Here is a 24404-nt window from a genome sequence, read left to right on the forward strand (position 1 = left end):
AATATTGTATCATTTGTATCAACGTAACTTGTCCTTTGAAATGAAATTATCGCAACTGATAAACATCGTTTGATAGAGAAATGAATAGAAAACGTGGTTCAGTGGTCAAGTATTCATAATAGCGAGTTGTTTAAACATTATATGAGAAATATGTGACAGCATGACTGGCATCGAGGCGAAATTGGAGCATGCATATGAATTGAAAATAGCGTCCAGCGGAGAAAAGCTATCAGGTATACAATTTTTCACTAATTTTTACAACTCGACGTATGACACCAGAAATGAAGATTTCCAACGCTTCGCATTTGTGTCGCTTAATTTCAGTTGATTTCATTATCCATTGTCATTAACGTTCTCATGTTTTCACAATCAAGAAAACTACTTTTAAATTTATAATTTATAACACGGCTCCGACGATCTTAGATTCTAATTTATAACATTTGCTTTGATAAACAGAGCTGGTGACAGTTCCATAAGATCTGATGATCGGTTCTGTGGCGGTCTCTTCATTATTTTAAGATGTTAATGCATCTAAAAGAATTTGTAAAATTAGAATAGTAGCCCGTTTACATGCTAATATTAATGGAACATTGAAAAGATGAAACAAATCTATTTTAAAAAATTTCCCCAGATGCATTACTAAATTAAGATAACAAATCATACTTTCGCGCGTATTATGCATGACCGTTCATCTCCATAAAATTTATTCGGTCAAACAAGTTGCAAAAAAAATTCATACTATGAACAAATTACAAAATCGTGTGAAACGGAGAATAAAACGACATTGATCGTAAATAAATAGTAATTTAAAAAATTCCACACTTCTTGATATGTATTGTTAAACAATAGAGGTATAAAACCAGTAATAATATTAGGAAACGTTTCTGTATCGTTCTTAAGAAAAGATTCAATTACTCGTTTCTGCGAGAAATACATGTAATCCGCAATCACTAATGAAGCCATCTAAATCGGCCATTTTCTATTTCGCCGACGTTTTGGTTCGGATTGGTCGCCGCGTGATTAACTTCCGCGCAATTCCCGCTAAAATTAGTCACCGATATAATGTGTGGTAATTTAAAGTTGCGACACTATGCGTGAACCTGCATTAACGCAAGTAGCCAAACAGTTGTCGAACATCAAGGACTCGATCGAGGATATCGGAACGTCGTCGCTTGACCATCGGTATATGCGACCAGCGTAAACTACCTCGGCATTAGGCAGGCGAAATTTAGCCCCTCGCGGATCGCAAGTTTATCCAATATCGCCGAAGCGACCAGGGATCGAAGTTACCAACAGTTCGGTTGCCACACGGCTGAGCCATGCTTTAGGGAGACTCGAGAATTGCCTTCGTTAGTTGCGCAGGTACTCTTCGGAGTCCTATTTAAAATAATAAGACCGGGAAGATTCTTCGCAGTACGGGACTCGTGCCAATCGCCTGCACAATCAGCCCTAAATATGTCATACGCGATCCCAAGAGCCACTTCTTTTCACTTGCTATCCCATGTGCTTCTATCATTCTAACTTTTCGGTTTTGTTGGTAAAACAAAAGTAGAGAATCAGCTACTGCATATTTTGTTCTAGTAGAATTTACTAATTTAATTGAAACAAACTGGTGCAAAATCTAAATTGATTTCCCTTGTAATAGGTTGCAGATAATATCAAAATACGTTCAGGTTTTTCTATTTTTCTTACGGTTGTGTATATCATTTAATCATGTTCGCCATAAATAAATAAGCCGCAGTCTATATATTATCGTTCAACAGCTTTTGCACGTATATGTTTTTATTAATTTCATTCGCAGGTTATTTCCTCGTTTCGTTCACGATATCTCGAGCAATTTATCTGCATTTTTGGCTTGCTCTTGTCAAGAAATGGTACCAACTTCATACAAAAAATTCTGCACCATACTAAATTTCCAAATATGTACACGCTGAAAAATATGTTCTAGCGTAGTCCGCCAATATTACTGCAGTATATAACACGGTAATAAATACAAATAGGAGTTGGCATGGATTTATTCCACTCTATAATAATTCTATTATTCTATAATACTATTAATTCTATAATACTATAAATTTACATGTAATTTACGGTGTGTAAAGTCCAAAAATTTATAAGACGGATTATTCGTATTTCCATCGAATACTTTTCGCAAAAGCGTAGTATAACCGCGATTTTGTATAACAGATAATATGTTAAAAATATTCTCCAAAATTAAATGTAATAATTTCATTTTGATGGAGCAAAGTAAGAATCTAACAACTTTTAACTTTTCCGGCTGAAAAAATTTAAAACGCGTCAAAACTTTAAACTTAGAATAATGAATTCCTGAAGGCTCCTCGTTGATTGGCAGATCCAACGAGAGCAATTGGAACCAGACGACGCGCAGAACTTTTTTCGCGCAATAATTGGTTCAGTTTTAATTGCGACTCCATCATCGTGTATCGAATATACCGCTAACGTTTTGGGCATGTTGAACGAGTTATAGATCGTCCAGTTTGAAACGCAAATACATCTAACCTCTTTAGCTAGGTGGAGCCGTGCCAACTAGGGCGGGGTTAATTTTTAATTCACCTGGTATACCGGTCCGACTCGGACAATCCCGTCGAGAAATCACGACATACGTCCATATCAACAGTCATTATTTTTACGCGATTATATTATCGTACCAATTCGACCAATTATCCGCAATTTTCACTTGAATCCTTTCGGTCGTCTCATGGGGGAAATGAAGTTACATGACAGCTGCGATTCCAAGGAAACGCGCTCCTTTTATTGCAACTAGAATGCACTACTAGCGAGCATCAATATTTATGCTTTTACACTTTGTAAAAACAATTTCAGGTGATACTTCAACCATTCTCGCTTTATAAACATTATTACCAATTCGGAGAAAAGAATCATTACATGTATAATATTTATTTATCATTGTTGAGAGGTTGTGTGGAATAAAACTCTTGCGTAGTATAAAAACCAGTGTAAATAATTATATTTAACGGTTGATAGGAAGGTACGGTGGAAGAACTATAATTATACCGACAGACGCTCGATGCGAATACTACGGACTGTACAGAAGAACTAGTAAGCTAGGCGACAGTGCGCAGTTCTGTGCCTAGCATACTTACAGGTATATCTGAACCCTCATAAAGTTCGGTACCTTGGATGTAGAGGTTTTCCTAAACTACAGAAATTCGTCGTCCTAATTAACAATCATTCATTGTATATATTTACTATTTTCATTTGTTATTTCGTTATGTTCCTTTGGAGCCGAGTACTAAAGTGCGCATCGAAAATTTCAGTCCCCTTCAACGTTGTTAAAGCTTGTGCCAGCGTTTTCATCGACTCGCTTTACAGTTGTTTTTTTTTTCGTTCGGGGCTTAGTTTTCGAGAAAATCGAGTTTGAAAATTCGCTTTGTACATACGCACTTACGGCTAAGATACGGTTCGTCGAGCGACGTATATCGCCTATAACCGCGAAACCGTATGTACAAAGCGAATTTTCAAACTCGATTTTCTCGAAATAAAAATGGTTATTTTATAACCGTCCCAAATAAAAATGGTTATTTTATGCTTTTTTCATGTGTTTTTTATGATCAATAACCTGGTACCCGTTTGTACATATCTTTCAGAGATGTTTTAATATTTACGATATTATTCAACAAAGAAAGTTCAACACGCGCATAAAAAAAGTCACAGAAAACTTAAACCAGTAACGTTGACACATAGATCTCAAGGAGTTGAAATTCTGATGCAATTATGAAAATTACAGATGAAATTTTATTGAAAAAATGTAGTAGCTTTAATTTAATAATGTTGATTCTAACTGTAAGTAAACTTATCGTGAGGACACAGTAACCAGGGCGGAGCAGAGTAATTGATACGCTACCCTAATAAAATTTGTATACCCTACTTACCCATTCAACAAGTCATCCTCAAAACTCTGACATCAACATACATTTATAGTTCTTAACTCCCACAACTCAGCACCTGGATATATAAATGTTCTTCGCCCAAAAAACATTCTGTTCCGAAAAACCGATAGACACGCATCACTCAGTTCTTTTACGAGCGATTGTCCTAGACTATAAGGATACCGCTGTCAACTTATTGTTAACGCATTTCCGTTTAAATTCCGCGTATCATACATAACAAAATACATCTTCAACGGAATACAACAATACTTTTCTAATTTAAACGAACTTATTATTAACACCGGGTTTACGGAGATTTCTTATCTACCTATTTCTACGACACACGTCAATTTGACGCATGTTAAAGAAAAATACACATTTTGTAGAATAAGTAATTCCTTTTGATAGGAATATTGATATCAAAATATCTATATGAAAATGATACGGCATTTTATAAGTCATTTGGTGAAGAGTAAAATATTATCTGTATCATGAAGAATAGTAGCACTCTGGGACGAGCAAAGTTTTATATCATTTTCTGAATCTGAAGCAAAATTAATCCTGTAACAGCCACTGGAGAGTTCAGATAACGGACTTTATGTATTGCCTTACCATTGCATCAATTTGACGTATTCGCAGAGATAGGTATACCCCATAGAAAATTTCGAAATTCGAAGGCGTGGAAGAAAATGAATTCTCACAAATATTCGTCTCGCTAAATGGATAATTGTAAATATGTGTAGCAAGAGATGAATCTAACATATTTCCAAATTTGCCTACGTCAAATTGAAAATGCGTCAAATTGACGCGCTTTGTAAACTTAGTGTTAAATATATTCCTACAATTTCGTATCACAACTCTTACCTTGCACGTAAAGCTTGATAGTTTTCGTTGGCTGACGATTGTTGACGTAGCATCCATACACCCCGGTGTCTTTCCCGCTGACCGGATGAAAGTGCAACGCGTAATTGCTGGTCAACGAGACCTTGCTCTGATGGTTCCACGCAGTAGTGGCGGTGTTGCTGTACTCGAGAAGATCCTTGCCGTCCGCTCGCCATGCGAGCATCGCTATCATCGAGTTCTCCGTCAAGCCGGGACAGTTCAACGTGACGTTCTTGCCGGCCTGGACCACCATCTCCTCCGACGTTGTATCTGGAAACATAGTCCGGGTGAGAACCGCCGTTTTCCCGTCGTTCCATTCGTCACGTGACGACCGTTATCGCGGAAATAAAAAACGGACCGGGCTCTCAACGTGGACACGGGGATCCGCACGATCTGCCTGCGTCAGGACCATTCCGCTGGGGGGCTAGATAAAACGAGCTCGACGGTTTTCCGGTCGGTTCAACGATCCTCTTACGACCACCGTGTTACACCGTGTCGTCCCCGGATTCGCGGGATTCGCGGAATCGGCAGGATTATTGATTAACGCGGATCCTCGTAGCTCGTTGCGCGCACGTGATCGCGCGAAATACGATACGGCAGTTTCCACGATCGTCACGGCGCCTCGTGATGTCCGCTAGAGATTTTCTAGATTCCGATTCACGAGTCGTCGGACGTTTTGTTCGAGGCACCGACTAACGGGGGATACTCGAAAGTGATTAGATGCAATGGGACGGATCAAACGACGATGACGCCAGTTTCTTGGGCGGAGAGGTTTCAAGTGCTCCTGCCACTCGGAGTCTCGCATTACGGGGTAATTTTGAATGAAACTCTCGGGGGAAGGGTGCTACGAAGAGGTCGTTGAACTAACTGCATTGTCAAGGATGACTTTCTGGAACGACTCCGACGGCGTGGGGTAAGCGCGATGAATTGCGATTCGGATTTTGATGCAGACGCGGATAATGGTTAACAAATGTTTCGAATTTTTTAATTCGGATAGATCAACGGAGACGCCGATGACGACGATTTTGCATTTGTCTATTAACACGTATTCCTCCGCATGACGATAATTCGCGTCATTTCGCAAACAATCACCAAATGACGAAAGTAATTGATTCGTGTTCTTTTAATCCTAAATAAATTGAATTATAATTTTTACCGAACTGAGATAATTTTAACCAAAAATGATATAACCATCGCTTAAAAATATATGATTTTTAACCGTATCGTTTCTACAGACAGTGTAAGAAAATGCCGGCATTTTGTGAATGGCGGTGAAAAAAATTACGATTAAAAATTACTACGATTATGCGTTCATTTGTTATTATTGTCATTTATGTCTATGAAAATGTCATCAAAGCTATTTCATCCCTCCGACTGTGGTTTCAGAGGTTGCACGAAAATTCAATGATGCGTTTTATATAGTAACGAAGTAAATATGCTCTCGCATCAACACCCCTCCCCCAAACCGGGTATTTCGTTTGTTTTCCGTATGCAGTCAGTCGATAATTTAATTATTTTGATTGTCTCATGTTTAAAATGGTATGGAACAAAATCGTTAATGAAACGTTAATTATATAATATTCAGCGATGGTTATTAATGTGTTATAATTAATAATGTAAGCGAAAAAGCAATTACAAGCTACTGAAATTGGGCAAATGCGGATAAATATATTGCAAATCGATGTAACACGATAAAGAAGCATCAGCAGGAGCTTAAAAAACATAAAGATATTTATAATGTATGTTATAAAATATGTATATTTAATAAAATTATAAATAGATGTTATTCTTTCTAGAGGAATCGATAACGATTTTGTATAAATGAATAAAATGTTTGCAGGAGTATTAGTAGTTTCCCAGTCGTATTAATCCAATGAATTGGGGCTTCTTGTATCCACGTTCCTGACGTCACGGTTAGTTTCTTGCCGACCATAGCACCTCGTTCTAGGTAAGCACTCTCCTATACACGAATTCACTTCAATTAACTGTTGCAACAACAACGACGCGTCGGTCGATTATTTCTGTTCGTGGTTTCTCGAGTTCGAGTCCTGGCATTATCGATAAGAAGCATTGTATAATTATCGAAACTGGTGCGCCAGTATTGATATTTCGCGAGTTGCCGAACGCGGCTCTCGCCAATCTGTAGGCAATTCGATATTTTATTCAACGGAACCACGCGCGATGTGATGCGCATTGTTGTGTAGAACGACGTCCGCCTACAATCCGGGCAATGAAATTCTAACATCTATGCCGGTGCATCAAGTTGTCGATGATTGATTTTTATACAAGAGTTTCTAGAAAGCCTTCCTATTCGAGTTCAAATGCTACTACAGACAATAATAATCGCGTTTCAATTTTTTCCTGAATTATCATTCCACTGAACACTATAATTACCCCAGAATACATTCAACCGGAGTGTTATTTTTTATTTGCCTGCACAATTTTACGAATTATTTCAAATAAATTTGGGAGTGGAATTTACCTATTTATATCAATTTTAATATTAATGTTCTTACTGAACATTAATTTTATCATTTGTTATAATAATTTGATTAGGTATATCCATTTACCATAATGAGAACAGTTATTACGATATATATTTGACTCATTTCATTATTTCTCCAATATTAAATTACATTTGAGGTAGGTCCTTTCTTAATTTAAGAAGCAGAAGTGGTAGACTGTAAATTATATTCGTTCATATCTTACAATAGAAAAGTAAAAAGCTACGACTTATTGAAACTATAAATTAAGAAAATGGAGCCCTATTTGGTTTCTTGATCTCGTTACTGTAGTATAATGAGAGTGTGTAGAGATAAATGTTTGTAGAATGAGACGAATGAGTACGAATGTGTATGAATGTTATTAAAAGAAAGTGAAAAGGATGAATATGTGTAAGAGAGATAGAGAGAGAGAGACCGGAAGAAGACGAGCGATTTTGCAAAAGAGGAGTGCATTGAATGTTGGACGATCGTAGAGGTTTGACGCTTTAAGAGATTCTGTGTAACTTTCCTGGTTTGACGAAAGACCTGTTTTAATGTAATAGTTTATACCACATTACATAACAGAATTTTACATAAATATCTCTTAAACTACAAGCAACACTTTTGTCAAAAAATTACGCTTTATTAAGCACAGTTTTTATTTAACGCTTAGGAGATATCTTCTTACAAAGGAGGACTGGTCTTGTGCGGCGGCAATTTTCGGTGTGACGAAAAACGTGTGTTATGGCGGACAGAGTGCTCGTACCGAAAGGGTTAAGGCATTAGAAGATCTGTTTCAGAGGGGAACATTCTGTATCCATGTAAGAAAAAGTATCGTAAACATTATTTTCTCTGTTCGATGTATATTCATTTACACCAAGCTTTTAAATAATACATTTAGTTAGCTGCAAAAATAGAATACAAAGAATTTACAAAAACACGTTGTTGGAGCGAAGATGTCTAAAAGTGACAGTGACAGTTTTTGATCCTCTATTAAGCATGTTAGGTCTGTACACTTGAACTGTCAGTGACGATGAATGGAATTAGAGTGCAGAATAAAGTTTGTCTATGTTGCCTCCCTCGATTGAACATTATTTTGATGAACGATTCTTGTCAATGTCGGAGGTCTCAATTGAATCATCGGCCCGTGCAGCGGTTGTCCGTATAAAAAAAGTGAACGGTGCTAACGAAGAAGAATCGTATTCACCAAGCAGATGTGACTGGTTCGATCGCAGAGAATCACATTCTTCAAACCGAAAGGTCATTGCAACGTGATTCATGAAGTGATTCGATCCACAATGAACATTCAATACATGTGTACGTATTCATACGTATAAAGCGCAAGTTCGCCAAATCTCTCTCTCTCTCTCTCTCTCTCTCTCTCTTTCTCACTAGTCAACTTTCGGCTTAGCCCACTTGTCGCCGTGGCCACTCGACCACCATGTATGTATCCGTTCAATTCTCTTTCCCAACGATGCGGACTGATTTTCGTTAGCGGGCGGCGTCGATCAGTGACCATCCATGCTTCTACGGTCTCGAACTTTGATCATCCTGCATTTTGCATCGATTCCGTAGTTCGGGCCAGAAGTTACGATGGAAATTTCACCAGGACCTTACCATAATTTCATCGCTTGCATTATAACTTTGGCAAACCCATCAGCTTCCTAGTTCTGCTGATCATAAAACGAGCGGAATATACGGCCATCCAGTGGGAGCTTGTTTCGAAAAACGACATCGGCGCTGCTTATTGAATAGGGAACGTTTCGACACAACGAATCTGTACGGTTCTGCCGAGAGAAACAGATGGGAGGGAACCATCGATTTTCAAAGTGTCCCGTGGCTTCAAACTAGTTCGGAACTACGAGGATGGAGAGGTGCTGAAACTGCTAGTTTTTACCAGCCTGTGTCGCCTTTCCCTAAAGATTCACCATGTCGGTGTCTTCTTAGATCATTTTTCCATTACGGAAGATTGAGTTACACTTTGTTTATGCACGCTAATCGATTTCTTGGCAGGCTTGCTGACTTTAGTGAAACTTGCTTGCTGTAACAACGGTTCTATGGTATATCCTTTTTATTATCTGCTTGTTACTGCTTGCGACTAACATCTCTGATCTTTTTATATATAGAAATACAATTTTTTATATACAAATGCTCAATTATGGATTATACGTTGTTACGAATGCCATTTCCCATCTTACAGATCTTCTTACATACTCATGTGGCGTTTTTTGCCTTTTATGAAATAAATTAACATAATGTGTCGAAAGTTTGCCAAACTTACTAACTGAACTGGATGTCCAAAATTTTTTACGATAATTTCAGGTAAAAATGTTACCTGTCAAACTGATATCTACTTTACACAAGCAGACTGAAATTAGATGCACTTTGGAACATCTAACTTCGAGAACGCATAAACTTTTTGGTTAATCTATTGCGAAAACTTTCTAGGGTAACGTATACAGTGATTGACCGCTTAAGCACGAGTGTTAAGCGCGAAAATAATGCCGACAGATCACTGTGAAGAAGGAAGATTGCAGTGACAATTTTCGTCCCCCTTCATATTTCCATATCGACATTTTTTAGTCAAATTGAATTGTTATAATCCTAATTAAGTTAATCTATGTCGAAATAATTGGCTACTATATTTGTGATCTTTAGATCAATTTTATAGATCCACAACTGTAAACGCTTGTACATGTTTGTAAACAGAGTTCGCAAACAGGATTTTCTCTAGGAAAAATAACCCGCAAGGTGCAAGTTGAATAGGATGTATCACGATATCCCTTAATCTGGAAACAATTTCGAGAACGCAGAGAAGGTCAACGCGGGGCATCTTATTTCATAAGACACGCTTTAGCCGCAAAGCTGAGGCAGTTTGAACGGACGAGACAGGCATAAACAAGGAACAGCTTCTGCCGAAGGATCACGTCGTCAAAAGTGGGCGGAGGAAAGTTTCTGTCAGGCTGACGTTCATCTAGTTCACGGTCCACGGAAGGCCATTTCGCGCACAAGTTAACATAATGTAAAAAGTTTCGCAGCGGCAGTTGATAGCGTGAGAGCTAGCTAGCAGCTTGACACTCGGCTACGCGCGAGAAAACGTACTCGCGGTCCTCGATTATTCGACGAGGGCAACGGCAATCTGCACACGGTACACCGTCGCGGCAAAGAAATGCCGACGCTTTATGAACTACCCTGTAACCGAGTCGAACGTTAACACCGCTCGTTACTCTTTGAACTTGCACGGAAGTGCGCCGTAAAACGTTCGCGCGGCCGTTTTCGCGCCACTGACGCTGCGTTATTAGGCTGCATCCTCTCGTCTCGGCTACCGAAGAATCTCAGCTTCACAAGCTCGTCATTTTCAGAGTGTCTATTTTTTTCAAACATCGACCCGGCCCGTGTCTGATATATTCCACATTTACTTAGAAATACAGCTTTAGTCTGGGTCAGTTCTATTAAGGAATATTGGATCGTAACGTAAATCTTTGCCACTGTTTAACTTCGAGAAAACCGGATATATTCAAAGACAGATTCAGTGACGTTTCGTATTAGATTGGCTGGAAACAAATTACGATTTTTCTGCAATCCGGCATTCCCAGATATCGGAATTGTTTAATTGGATAACACGCTTTTATCGACTATTCCTGTCTCGGATATTTTTACGTATTCGTGCAATTTCACTTTAAAATTACTTTGTTTATAATAACATTTTTCCAATAAAAAGAGAAGTTTCCATGTAGATATTTTGGGGTGCATCAGTTTTGCTACTATCGGTTCACTGTTAAATTCTTATAGAATATAACAATAATTTTGTAACACTGATATGAAATTAAGTTCGTTTAAACTGCACGATTATTCTAAATATCTTAAGTAGTTCCGGTGTACTATCGAATAAGTAAGTTATCATGTTTTAAATATTTCGCAAGTCTTGAAAATTTAAGCTACGTTCCATTAGCAATACCATAGGCAAGGATTTTCAGAGAAATTAAGTAATGATTGCAAAGATAAATTTATCTGATAAATGTCACTCTTAAAATATATCGAATTTCTTGATTTCACTAAATGAATTAACATGAAATTCTCTACTTGGTATTGGTTGGCGTCTTGGTAGAATCACAGCGTCGGTATCCTGTTACCCATTTTTGTCCGACCGCTTTAATAAAGCCTCTGAAAATTTCCATCGATCGTTTGGCCAGGTATCGTCAGCGAATAATTACGTTGCGTCCACGGAGTCAAACGATGGTTCGTATAATCTCGAGGCCGGGAGAATAGGGGCGTTATGCAAATGCTTCCCGAAGAAGAAGCGTCAGACCTTTAACAAGGTCGTGGTTTAATTGAATAGGGGGAGCCGGTATTTTTAAGCCGCGGAATCGCGTCGGATTGAAATTTAACCTCGGCGGAAACTGGAAACAGTTGGGTCACGGTGTGTTCGCGAAAAACGAGCGCGAGTGGTCGGCGTAATTAAACGCAGTTAAAGCTGTCATTCCGAAGATACCGCGTGCTCGACGTAACTCCTCGTTTATGGGGCCGCGGGCACGATAGAGTCACGTGCGCGTTGCAGTATATTCCATAAAAACAGAAAAAGAGAGAGACCCCTCGGTTCCGCGGGAACGGGGAACCAACGAGCTTCGCGCCGAAGTTTGAGGCATTAGTTGCCGTTGCCGTGTCGCGCGTCGTTGTCGGGTCACGGTGTTTACATCGGCCTTTCCGGTGATGCAAATAAATTAAAAGAGAAGCGACGACGGCGACGCGAGAGCCTCGGGGAGGACTGCTTTCAGCCTGTCGAGTAGGGAACAGGGCAAAAAGAAGCGAGAGAAAATAGGGAAAAGAGGCGACGATTTTCCTTTTCTTTCGTCGTTACGACTAATCCGGTTTCGTTGTAATTGCAACTACAAGCCTGATTCTATAACGCTTCTCGTATCGAAGCTCGCGACTATTATACGCTCGATTTCACGAGGAAATTTCGCGATCCAGCAACATCGTCGGAAGTTCGCCGCTCGCCGGTCTTTTTATTTCATTCCGCTCGGGGACGGTGGTTCGTGGAGAGACCGAGCGAACGCAAAGGAGCTGCTCGAAAATGAACTCTGCACAATTACCGATCGTCCTTCCGGGTCACTCTCGACCGAAAGGAGGCCCTCGGCTCATCGAGAAATTGAATTTCGCCCGCTTTACCGCGGCGTTCGGTCGACCGGTTACGCGGCCGTAAATTAATTTACGCAAATCTTCTGCGGGCATGAATTTTTCCAGCACTAATTTCCCCAGAAGCTAGCACGCTCCGCGGGATACGGTTGTGCGGGGGCCGCGGCAAGGCCGTTACCACGGTAATTACCTTCCTACCTTCGTTCTGCCTAGCCTTTTTGTCCCATAACCAAGTAACTATCTTAATTGCTTTCGCTTTTCTGGCTCTGGTTACGCCGGCGACTCTCCACGCCCCTCGCCACGCCTCGCTTTTAGATTTACCCCAATTTCTTTCAGCCCCACCCCGCTCAAACTTACCAATCGTTGGGTTCACTTTTCAAGATTGTACTCTCCGTTGCTCAAAAGATGTCGCAGAGAAAAATGTAAGGCTGATTCCCATCAACCCATCCATATTAACGCCCTCACAGAAGTAGGGTAAACGCGTTTCCTTATTGGTAGAAACGGTCCCTTCCCATTATTCCCAATTTCCAAGGGACGAGGGACTCGAGGCTGACCAATTCTAAACAAACTAGCCTCTTCAAATTATTTTCATTCCAGACCTTTACTTATTATTGGCTGAGGTTCGCGCTGAACAATAGACTTGATTAGGTGCGGTGGGCGAACACCGCCCTTCCCCCTTGCTCCTCGCGTCGCTTAGTTGAGTGGTCTTCTCGCTTACCTCGATTCCTATTAGTATTCACCTGTCGCGAGCAGAGTCTCAATAACATGCTGGTAATTTGCACGAAACGTAGACATGTCGAAAATTGTCCGATTATTGGTTGGTGTGCATAAGTAGCGATATGCTTAATTTCCAATTAATGTGTTCCGATCTCTTGTACATATTGATCTGCCGTGTGCAAAGCGTGTTTAGAGTACAAGAAAATTGGTTTCAAAAAATGATACGCCGAAGTTGTCTATTAAAATTAGATAGGCGAATCGAATTAATGATTAACGCAAGAGAATGTACAGCATAAGTATGTTCAACTTTCAATGAATGTATTTTGACTTCGTATTAATGTTTACCTTAAATTGTATTTTGAAAAATGGATAATAAGGTAGTGAAAACGAGACACGCGTTAAAATAGCCAATCACAATTAGTATATAAAAGGTGCGAATGGTTTGCGGAAGATTGTTCGACACGAGCATGTTTAACTTTCAACCATTGTTCTTGGATCTCCTATACTAATCCGTCGTTGATAGATTGTACTGAAAACGCAGGCAATATGACAACAGAAAACGTATCGTGGTTTGCTCTTTCCACGGTTCGTGGCTTTATTTGGGTTCGCGGGTCCGCGATTTTTGTTCTCGTCACCTATGTCGTTTACGCTTCGTTTGGTTTCTTTGTTCTGCTCGCGGTGCTTGTCCCTACCCTTGTCCTCTTAACCCCCGTCCCCGACCGGTTTTCCGCGTTTCAACGTGACGCTTTCTCCCCCGTTGTCTCTGGCAGCCGGCGATAATCCCGGATCGTTCGTGCGACGCGGCTGCGTGACAATCCTCCCGTGGGAATTTCGAACGAAACGACCCGTTCCGCCAATTTTCACGCTGTTAGCCGCCATTGCGCCGGCCCGGCTCCTCGTTATTCCGCTTAGAAAAATTCGTTGAATGGGACACCGAGCCACGATAGAGTCTATACGATCGGTAATTGTCGGAGACACGAGCTGCGCGCCGAGGAGAAGAATATTGTATCTGGGAGAGTGGTGGCACTGGGGGTGCAACCAGGATATTGCTGCGTTGTTACGTCGAGGAACCCGTGTCACGGCCTCTGATATTGTTCCTTGGGATATAAAAATTACTGCAGCCGACGCCTAGCTCGTGGGTGCTGATGATTTAAGTGCTACTTCGTTGGAACCGAGAAGCAGTAAATCAGAAACATTCGCGCTACGTTTCAATGGATCCAACCTGTCGTTTGCAGAGTTATTCGTTATTCAAGAAAGTAGCTCGACCATGACCTACATTCTTTCTATTTTTATACAAATAAAATAATCTTGCAAGTACCGAGCCAATGAATACATTCGTCTGCAGGAATTTTAACCAATTGCGGCACCTCAGTTATCTTATCCGATTAATTATATTAAATCTTTTAATGACAAATTAAACAAGACAAAAGACTAAAAAATCTAATATATCTTATGCGATAAATATTAAATTATATATATATAAAATGTCACAAGTTGCAATTTAAATTTTAAGTTGAAACACAGTGAAGAAAAATTCTATAAATTAAAAAAAGTAATACTACCTGAAACACTGCTAATAGTACAATAATTTACATAATAAATATGCAATAATCGGTAAAAAAATGGCTATTGATGCTGCAACTCTAGGAATGTCTAAGTATACGCTTCTGATTCATACGGGGTTACTAAATCAACACCATTGTTTAGATTAACATGCCTTTATGCTATTGTTAACTGCAAGTACTGTTATGTTCAAAGATATTGTTATTCATTATGCATTCGAATTTTTATTGATAAATAGAATATTTCAGCACGTCAAAAATGATTGCGGAGTGTTTTTATGACTGTCCTAATGAATGGGTCAATCACTGTGAAATGTTTTAGATATTTACTAATAATCAATGATTTCACATTTCTTTTTGTGTTTTGTACAAATTTAAAATTATTGTATTATTTCTTAAATCTTTTTATGCCGACGACAGCAATTTTTATTATTCGATTACAACGATAAATAGTTTTTTTTCTATTAATTGTGCAATGCTCGTGCTTGAACGAAGAATTAGTGATTCGGATTCTAAGCGTTCTTCCTAGAAACCACAGAATTATTCTCTTTGAACAATTCCGTAATCTGTTTGAACGCGCGCGCGCGCGTGTGTGTGTGTGTGCACGTGCGAGCGAGGGACGATGTCTGCTTCGGCGGAAACATTAGAACACGCTGGAAAACAGTTGAAGTGAGCGCCAGTCTGTTTTTTTGCCTTTTTCTACCAACCGACTCACCCTTTCGGACAAATCAAAATGATCTGTCTCAGCAAAGTCCATTTCTCTTCCTCGAACAAGGAACACTTCGAATGTAGACCAATTTGAATGGACCACCCCCGTTAGACGTTTTCAGAGGCAGTCTCGGTAAATTTAATGCAAATCTAGAGGAACTGCGTCGCGGGAAAGCAAAAGAAACGCCGCAAGCAGGGTCCCCATATCTGTGTTTAGATCGTTCGTCCGACAGGTCTGACTGTGTTTAAAGCGATTTCGTGACTGCAACCGAGTATACAGGGCTTGAGCGGCAGCTTCCAGAATGTCATTATTTCAGAGAAAGCGTTGTTACCCGGTGGCTCGAGTCTCCGGCCTTCTTCATGTTCAAGTGTTTGCTCGAAACTCGCTCGGAGAACGAGCCATGCGAGTAATCCGCATATCGCCGCGCGAACGCGAGACCTCCTTTTCCGAAGGAACAATTTTTTAAAAAGTTCCTGCCCGAAATTCGTTAAAGTTGTCGCGAGCATAGCCTGTGATATTCAGAGAAGCATTCAACCCCTTTTTTCCTTTCCATTCTGGCGTTCCGCTTTTTCTCGTTATGCAGGCACGCTCGCGTCAATGTGTATTCGTAGCGACGCGACCGCAAAATTGGGCAGGCCCTTTTCCCTATGCTCTCATCCGCATAGTCCTGTCATTTCTACTCTCGAATTTGTTTGGTCTTTCTACATATCTCTCGGCGTACACCTTGTTTTGTGCTTCGGCTTTGCTACTGCGAGCCGACGGTAGCAGATAGTTGTATCTAGCGATTGGATGACTTGCAACCCTTTGCTCGCGATAACTAGCTAGATAGTCAGGATCACAAGTCCACACGTTAACGTCAAAGTAGAAAAAGTAATGTATTTACGTAGCGTACGTGTAAAGTTTCCAATTCACGAAACGTAGAGTTCAATCCACGGTTAGAGTTTAATTTAATTCTCGTGATCCCTTGGTCAAACACAGCGTGAACTAACCGTCATTCGCGTGGCGTTCAATGTGTTAGCAGATGTTTGGGTAGAGAATTGAGACATTGTCGACGCCGTGATCGTGATCAGACCACGATTTTCTGTACGAGATACGCATACCTGTAACAAAATATAGAATGGGAACCTGCAGTGTACCAGTATTTTCTTAAATATTAAAAATGCAAAAAAAAGTTTCTGACAACTATTGTACATACATTGTACTACTATTCTTGTAGCTAACATGGCATAAAAACCTAAGGCCGCGTAGGCGATAAGACGCGTAATCTGATGTCACTAATTCTTTTATAAGCGGAAACGTAGAGGAGATGTCAAGACAATCCTTTGTTTTTCTAAAGAAATAGTACGATTTTACAAAATTGTACGCGTATTGTCTAAGGCTTCCATGAATTAGTGAATAATGCGCCATTAGTAATGACCGTCAACTGCGAATGCCAATTTACGATCATTAGGAATGCCTCCATTGCGCCACAACAGTGACAAGCGAACGAGAGAGAGGGGGGGGGGGGGGAGAGAGAGAGAGAGAGAAAGTGGCGATGCTATCCTAACGTGCTACCCGGGCAGAGCAATGCCAATAGGGCGGCAATCGTTTCCTACAGCAGGACACATTATGATCTAGGGAACGATCTAAGCCCGATAAGAACAGGAATCGAAGGTTCGTGACAGATGTTGGGTCGCGAGCGAATCGGCCCATCAATCACGGACAGATTCGTATCGGTAGTCACGAGGCCACGCGTCGTTCTCGGAAGGTGCACGAATTTGCGCGTGCGTGAGTGCGCGGGCTCACCTTAGATCTATGAGCGATTCGAGAATCGTCCGGGCCGGCAATACGTAAACTTCTCTCGGTTTAATTGGCCGCTCGGTCAGGCTGCCTCGTTAATTACCTCCCATTTAATTAGCGCTTACCCTCTTAGAGTGTAGCCAGGGCCACCCTCACGAGCGATGTAAATCACTGACTTTAGATGCTCCAGCGATTCGATACGTCCCTGGCTCTGCGTTCCTCGTGAGGAACGAACGGAGACAAGACTCGCCCGTTGACTCTATTAGCGTGTTGTTTTAGGGGCCAACGATATATAGCGTTTTCTACAGCTGGAATTGGATTCGAAGCGGTTCTACTCTTTAAATAACCGAGAACTTTGTTGCGGAGCTGCGACTACTCTGATAAATCTACTGGCGATGCTAGTAAAGCACTCGGCAGACACCCATTGGCTGCTCAATTTCTGATGTATCCACTTTGTTTTTGGAATACATAGTAGCTTTCATTTGCCACGCTATACATATTCACACGTCAGTCACATGACGTTGATACTATTTATCAAAATTTATTTTTAGTGCAGCATATTCGAACGAACTAAATTTGACTGGAACATTTAGAGTTTAAAATACTTGTTATATTATCCGCTACGTAGTTGCAGTTTCATTACTTAAAATAGATGTTTTATACATTAGTTTCAATTAATTTTCGTTGGAGTAATACGTAATGTTTAAAATTAAAAAGCAGAAGAGAAATTTATTAATGCTACATTAAAATTCAGTTATATGTAATGCAATAATATGTTTTTATTGTATGTAAAACTTAAAAAATAAATAGATAGCTGTGGTGGTCGATAGTGGGTGTACGACCACAAAGGGTTAACACTAAACGTATTATCAAATTACCAATTCAGAATTTTATATTCTAGAATTATTGGTATACTACTTATACAAAATTATTGACTAAATTGTTTTATCGAGATTACAAAGAGTTTAAATAAATGCAATCTTATAACTTATACAAGATAAGACAATCCAGTCCTTTCCAGTGTTCGGTATGTTTAGTGTTAAATCACTTCCATTTCGTGGGAACTTTCGGACTTGATCTTGTACCTCTTAACGAGTTCGAAATTATTATTCATAACGAATAATAATTTCCAAGAGCTAGAGGCTCGAAGATGCCCAGTTCTTGGATTGTAGTCGAGAATCTCATTTTGCTCACAGTTAAACCGAGCTGTAGAACAAACTTTTGAAACCATTGCACAACTGTTGTTGCTTCGTAAATGTTGATATCTTTGCTTTGTCACGGGTCTAATTGCTATTAATTTGACTGAAAGTAAAAAAAAACATCATCGGTTATTGAGAATAGTTTTCCCAGAATCTGTCGAATGTATCCCTGATCGGATGATCATCTGTTTCGTAGTTATTTTGAAAAACGAATCTAGAATCGTGAGATACCGTTCGTGAGATACCAATGGCCAACGCTTCCGCTAATGGATCATTCGGCCAAGACAAAACAAATGGAGCCACCCCTCTTCGTTTCGTACAAATGGAGGTCCGCCCCGATGGCTTCGTGTTTAACCGTCTCTTAGATTTGTCTTGGGAGCCGGTCACGCGGCTTTCAGCGAGCAATTTTACGCGGAACTATTATCTCGACTTAGGAAATTGCGGCATGTATCACGCTCGCAAAATGGCTACGGGTGCTGCTCGTTGTCGTTTTTCTTCATTTTTTGTCAGAAAAATGCTTCATTCGCCGATTGCTCTGCCCGTCTATTTATCTTCCGGTCTTATCAAACATTTATAACACGCAAACAATTCTATCCGAGCGAAAAGCCAGGAAATTTCGTGTTTAAATTAGTCGGTTAAGTTATACAATAACACTCAAACCGTTCAGTTTCATGTGAATTCTTATTTTCATAGTTTATTTTAAAAGAAATCGCAAAATACGAAGGAGTTTGTCAATAATTACGAAATAAGTGTCGCTAACGTTTTTCAATTTTCTATTCAATGCTTTAAATTATGCGTAAGGTGAGTCAGGGGCATGCAGCTGAAAATCAATTATATTAGCAATTTTCCAAATAAAAGTTTTAAAAAATATACTTCTGTAGTATTTTTTTACTGAGAATCAAATTATGTAACAATTAATTTTTCTACCTTCATTTTTGAGGTTGTAAAAAAATTATCGTATTGCAAAATTCATACATAATTTTCTTCAATATGTTCTCACTATTTTTCATCAATATGACACGTTTCTCATACTGAAGATAAAGTTCGTATCAGTAATTCTTCTAATTAGTAATATTTTTAATTGCCTTAGTTTTTGGAGTCTATTAAATTTGTTTCAACGAGACTTCTCTGATAGATACATTAATTCTCTATTCTATGGCTCAATTAATGCATAATTTGCAATTCTATTAAATTCTTACACGCGATGTTTTACCTTATAGCCGGAATATGTATGTGTATATTACGGTTGCGTGTCTCGCCCAATGTACAGACTTATGAGACAGGTCAAACCTATCCGTGATAATTATGATTCGAGGCGTTTCGAGGTCGCTCAATCTCGTGTAAACGGGCTTGTCCAACAAACATGATCGTTCTGCCGTAAAGAAACAAAGTGTTGACTCAAGGCAGTCCAACAAAGCAGATTTTATTGTTCGATTGCGTCAAATCGAATCATCAATGTAGGCTTGTTACACTGTGCGGCTGATGGCTGATGGCGAAGCTAACGGGTCGCAATTCGAAGGCAATACAATTTTGATTGTTACCTCTCCTCTATTCTTGCGTTAGTAACTCCACACTTAAAGTTTATTACGTTATTAAAACAATTCGACGGTAATACAATTTTTAATAACTTTTACTATGAAAAACTATTTATTTATTTCTCTAGTTTCACATAAAATTAAAATAGTGTTACGTACATCTAAATTAAAAAAAATTAATAAACACCGTTTTGACTTCATAATATTATGTATTACTGTTCGTTCAACGAAGATTAATTCCCACCAGAATGACACCTTTGTATAAACTTAATACAACCGCGAAGAGTTAATAATAATAATTTTGTAATTTTCTTAATAATAACTTTTTATTAACCAAAATATTTTAATTGAAATTTTAGACTCCAATGTGAAGAATAGTGCAAATATCAAGTGACAAAGACATTAGACAAATTACAGTTTCATTGTTTATCCATGTGCCAGTTAGTTTCCTGTCGAACCGTTCACCTCAGATACCACAACCGTTGATAAAAATGTGTTGGTTTTTGGAAGTTTAGATTCACCATCGGTCGTATTGTACTTCGTTTATGGAGAACCAAGTCCTCTCCGATGACAGCCTCGGCTAGCCGACGATTGCACGAATTCTGCTGGTGGCCTGAAAAACGATACACAAGCGGGACACGCGTGTTTTTCTCGGTCCTCCTTTTTTTTTGCTCTACTTCGTTGACACGCGCCCACTCTAATGGATTTATACGACACTTTCGCATCGAACGTATCGGTCGTACACTGTGTAGCAATATTTTTTCGTACGTTTTTTTTTTGGTCGTTGATAACTGGAAAAACGACTTGCGCTGAAAATGCCAAGCGGGAATGAAAAATTCCCACGACGGAATGATTTGTGATGAAGCGGAGCTGATTTAATGCGTGCGCGCTGCTTTCGAATTAGCTTTTCTAGTGTATTAAGCCGCGCGCATAACTTGTCCACGCGCGTGGAAAGGGCACAACGATTTGAATTAGCGCTCTGCCGGATTGTTTTCGATCAAACTGCGCGGCGGCTATACTTTCACCTGCAAACGATGATTATCGGTATTGGGAACAAAGTGCCATCGATATTTCTAACTATCGACTTCTCCGTGATTCGTTAACACGCAGGAAATGGATTTTCGTTCGTATCTCACCGATTGGTTATGTCAGTCATTGTGTCACTAAAGTTCTCCAATCGCAGTGACAAATCCATTTTCAAATCTAATTAAAAATTTGCATAACCGCGACCAAAGTATGAATCCCTGATTAGAAGTATCATATGCCGATATGTCTTATGAAATATTGAACAGCTAAGCATTATAAAATTGGCAGTTCTATACAATTTATTGACATTGATTTCTAACAGACTAAGAATTAAATTGGAATTTAAGTTTGTAACGACTTGAAAACTAGAATTACACTAAATTGTATAATTTTGGATCAAGAATCATGGACACGTGACAAATCGAAAGATAAGTATGTGGGGTTTCTTCCGAGTATAAAAGGTAGAATGTTTGAGAATACGAGTCATAAAATACAGAATGAATAAGACGGATGTTTACAGAGTGTTTGGGTGATTTCGAGTGATCTGAGATCATTGTATATGTTCCACGAAGTATTGCGTGGACGTATTGCCAAAAGGCAAAGCGTCAACGAGTGAGAGAGTAATAAGGAAAGAAAGGGAGCGAATGCGCAACAATGATACGCAGTGTGTGAAAGAGAGTATGCAAGAGAAAGAGAATGGTGACATAGTGAGAGAAAAGACTATAAGGGCGGAAGGGCCGATGAGAAAGATCTAGGCATTCGTGAGAGAACTGTCGCCCTGAAAAGTTATGCATTGTCGTAGTTGTAGTCGTGGGTATAGTTGTTGCGTTGTCGCTGTTAAGCATAGTCGTCGTTGTTGTTGTTTAAGTCATAGGAGGTGGCTGTACATTGTCATTAATAAACTGTTACCGTTACTTTTATTGTTCCCAACGTTGTTCGTTGCCGTTAGTTATATTACCACGGAGTTTCGTGGGATTTCCAAATAATAATCCCTGCACGTATATGCACCTGCTACCACTTAATGTTGCGGAAGGAACATATAACCTAGAAAGATTTATTCTAATCATCTAGATAAAAAAAGTTTTCTCATTAATTTCTATGATCGTAATATTTTGAAGCAAAGTGTCGGAGTCTCTCAATGAAAATTCGATCCCATTGTTTCGTGCGGCTTATATCACGGATCGCAGGTAATCATCTCATCGATGACGGTCGCGTGCAGCCTGTGTTCGACTCGGGCATGTCGAACGGTCGCCATAATGTTAGATACCCAGCTGATTACTCAGCTAGTTATGAGAATCACCTAGTGACTAATGCGTCACTTCTCTATCCGCCACCCGTCCAAAACCCAAGCAGAACTTAAATTAGTCACCCCATATCCAAGGGCTAGTCATCTCCCCCTCCACTTCTTCGGTTTACGATAAAATATATAAAGACCCCGAAAAACCCCAGGGGCACTCAGAACGGACCGTGTATTTTACGAATGTACCACGTTGAATCTTCAAGAAGTCTCCATATTTACTGCTGTTACGAGTGAACGAATAACTCATAATAAATATAGTTATTATTATTATTATAACTGTGGAACATTTCTTCACCCGGATCACGACAATAAAATGTTCTAACCGACGGGGGCCATAATCATCTGTTTCGGCTTTGCAAAGCTGTAACAGTCGTCAAAGGCAGGGATTCGCGTGCGCGCCATAAAGCCATTTGACTCGAATATAGTGTATGCCAATCGGGTCAGAGGCAGATGAAACATTTTGAGTTAATGAAGACGACGAGTGTCGCGGTTGAAATGAAGCATCGGTTCACATGGGATCGATGCAGGTGAATTCTGATACGCATCGGGGATTAAGCACAGTGGCCCGATGACACGAATACATCGTGCATTTTTCACCCGGTCGTCAAATAACAATGAAAGTGGAGGTCTCGATGCGTTCGTAAGTAGAAGGACGTGTAATTTGGTTGAATCGACAAAGGTACTGAAAACTAATTGGCTCTTCTAACCACGTTCCCCAATCGTCGGATCTTTTATCCTGCATATGCTACCGTACAAAGGATGCCGCGCGGCGCTACTATCAACACTAATTCGTACACAAGCTTTCCATCATTAGATTTTCAGAGACAGCTTCAAAGTTGTGCAAATTCTATACGCGAAATGTATTGTATTACATAATGATTCGTAACAATTTTGTTTTGCGAACCGTAGGTATAAAGAAATTACTCAGTCGCATAGGACTTTCGGTGCCTTGTTTTATTATTGGACAGCCTGGTTATTTTGCTCAGGTTGATGGGAATCGCCGAGTTCGTTCTCGAGGAAAACTCAGGTGCTAAGGACAGGTAACCTAGTCGTAGCGTAGGAGGAGATAGAAAGGATCCCAGAACCGATCGGATTTTTGCAAGTCGTTGGCCGCGGTCAATGGCATTTAATTCACGTTAATAACTTATTGTAACAGTAATTATATCTGGAAGCTCTAAGAATAATAATTATAATAATACTTGTGATGATAATAGCAGGATAATTCTAGTTATAATAATATTAATCATGAAAGTAATGATCAAGATAATAATAATAATAGTAGTAACAGTAATTAGGTAGCAGGGTGTTAGAATAACAATCAGAACGATGAATACATAATAGTAACGAAAGAATATGTAATGACAATCTTAATCGTAAGTGAGAAACACGGCGAATACGTAACTATTGATTAGAAATTATCGTTATTTAATCCGCGGAATAATATTTTTGTAAACAAGATATTTTACTAAGTTCATACACCTATCAATACTATTTCAGCATTTTTTTTAATAATTATATCGTTGCATTTAAAGTAGAATATACAATCGAGTGTTGTCAAACGATCAATGAACATAAATACTTCATCAAGTTGATAAATTTTTGTAGACATTTGTAAGACTTCTATAGCTGTGTAAAAGAATTATAGAGAAAATTTTAATATAAAAATTACTTTTTCATAGAATGTGAAAAAGTTTTGTTCTTTTGAGGGTTTTCATTCTTCGGTCAAATCACGTTATATTCATTACGATTGACGCATTGACATTGTGTTCATTGAACTGTTAATGATTTAACACAGAAATCAATTACGAAGTAACCAGTATGAACATAATTGACGACTTACGGGATTACTTGACTAGAATTCAAGATTTTGTCGAAAAATGCGATAGATGAGAATATAATAACTTATTGCAAAATTCATATCAATGCGTATACGTATTAAATTGTTTAATATTGTAAAAAACGAGTGGCCAAGATAGTTTAAATCAAGAAGGACCAACTGGCTGATAATAAGTTGGCAATTACGGTTTAAAGGAATATTTCAAATGTTTTCTTGATTAATAGACGATTACAGAAGAGAAATAATGCGACGAAGGACAAAGGACCATTGACGTTTTCGTTAAATTAGTAATTTGCGCAGCCGAGGTTGCTATAGAAATTCGAAAGCG

At 39.3% G+C, this 24404-nt stretch overlaps 1 protein-coding gene across 1 annotated transcript in view; it reads right to left on the reverse strand.

The window, feature by feature from the left end:
* Positions 1 to 24404, reverse strand: part of LOC144475690 (putative receptor-type tyrosine-protein phosphatase mosPTP-1) — a 784928-nt gene that overhangs the window by 486171 nt on the left and 274353 nt on the right. Inside the window, exon 2 of the mRNA XM_078191827.1 lies at positions 4776 to 5063. Coding sequence (XP_078047953.1) covers positions 4776 to 5063 — 288 coding nt within the window. The remainder of the gene's footprint in view (positions 1 to 4775; positions 5064 to 24404) is intronic.

This window comes from Augochlora pura, chromosome 10 (genome assembly GCF_028453695.1).
Source record: "Augochlora pura isolate Apur16 chromosome 10, APUR_v2.2.1, whole genome shotgun sequence".
NCBI lineage: Eukaryota > Metazoa > Arthropoda > Insecta > Hymenoptera > Halictidae > Augochlora > Augochlora pura.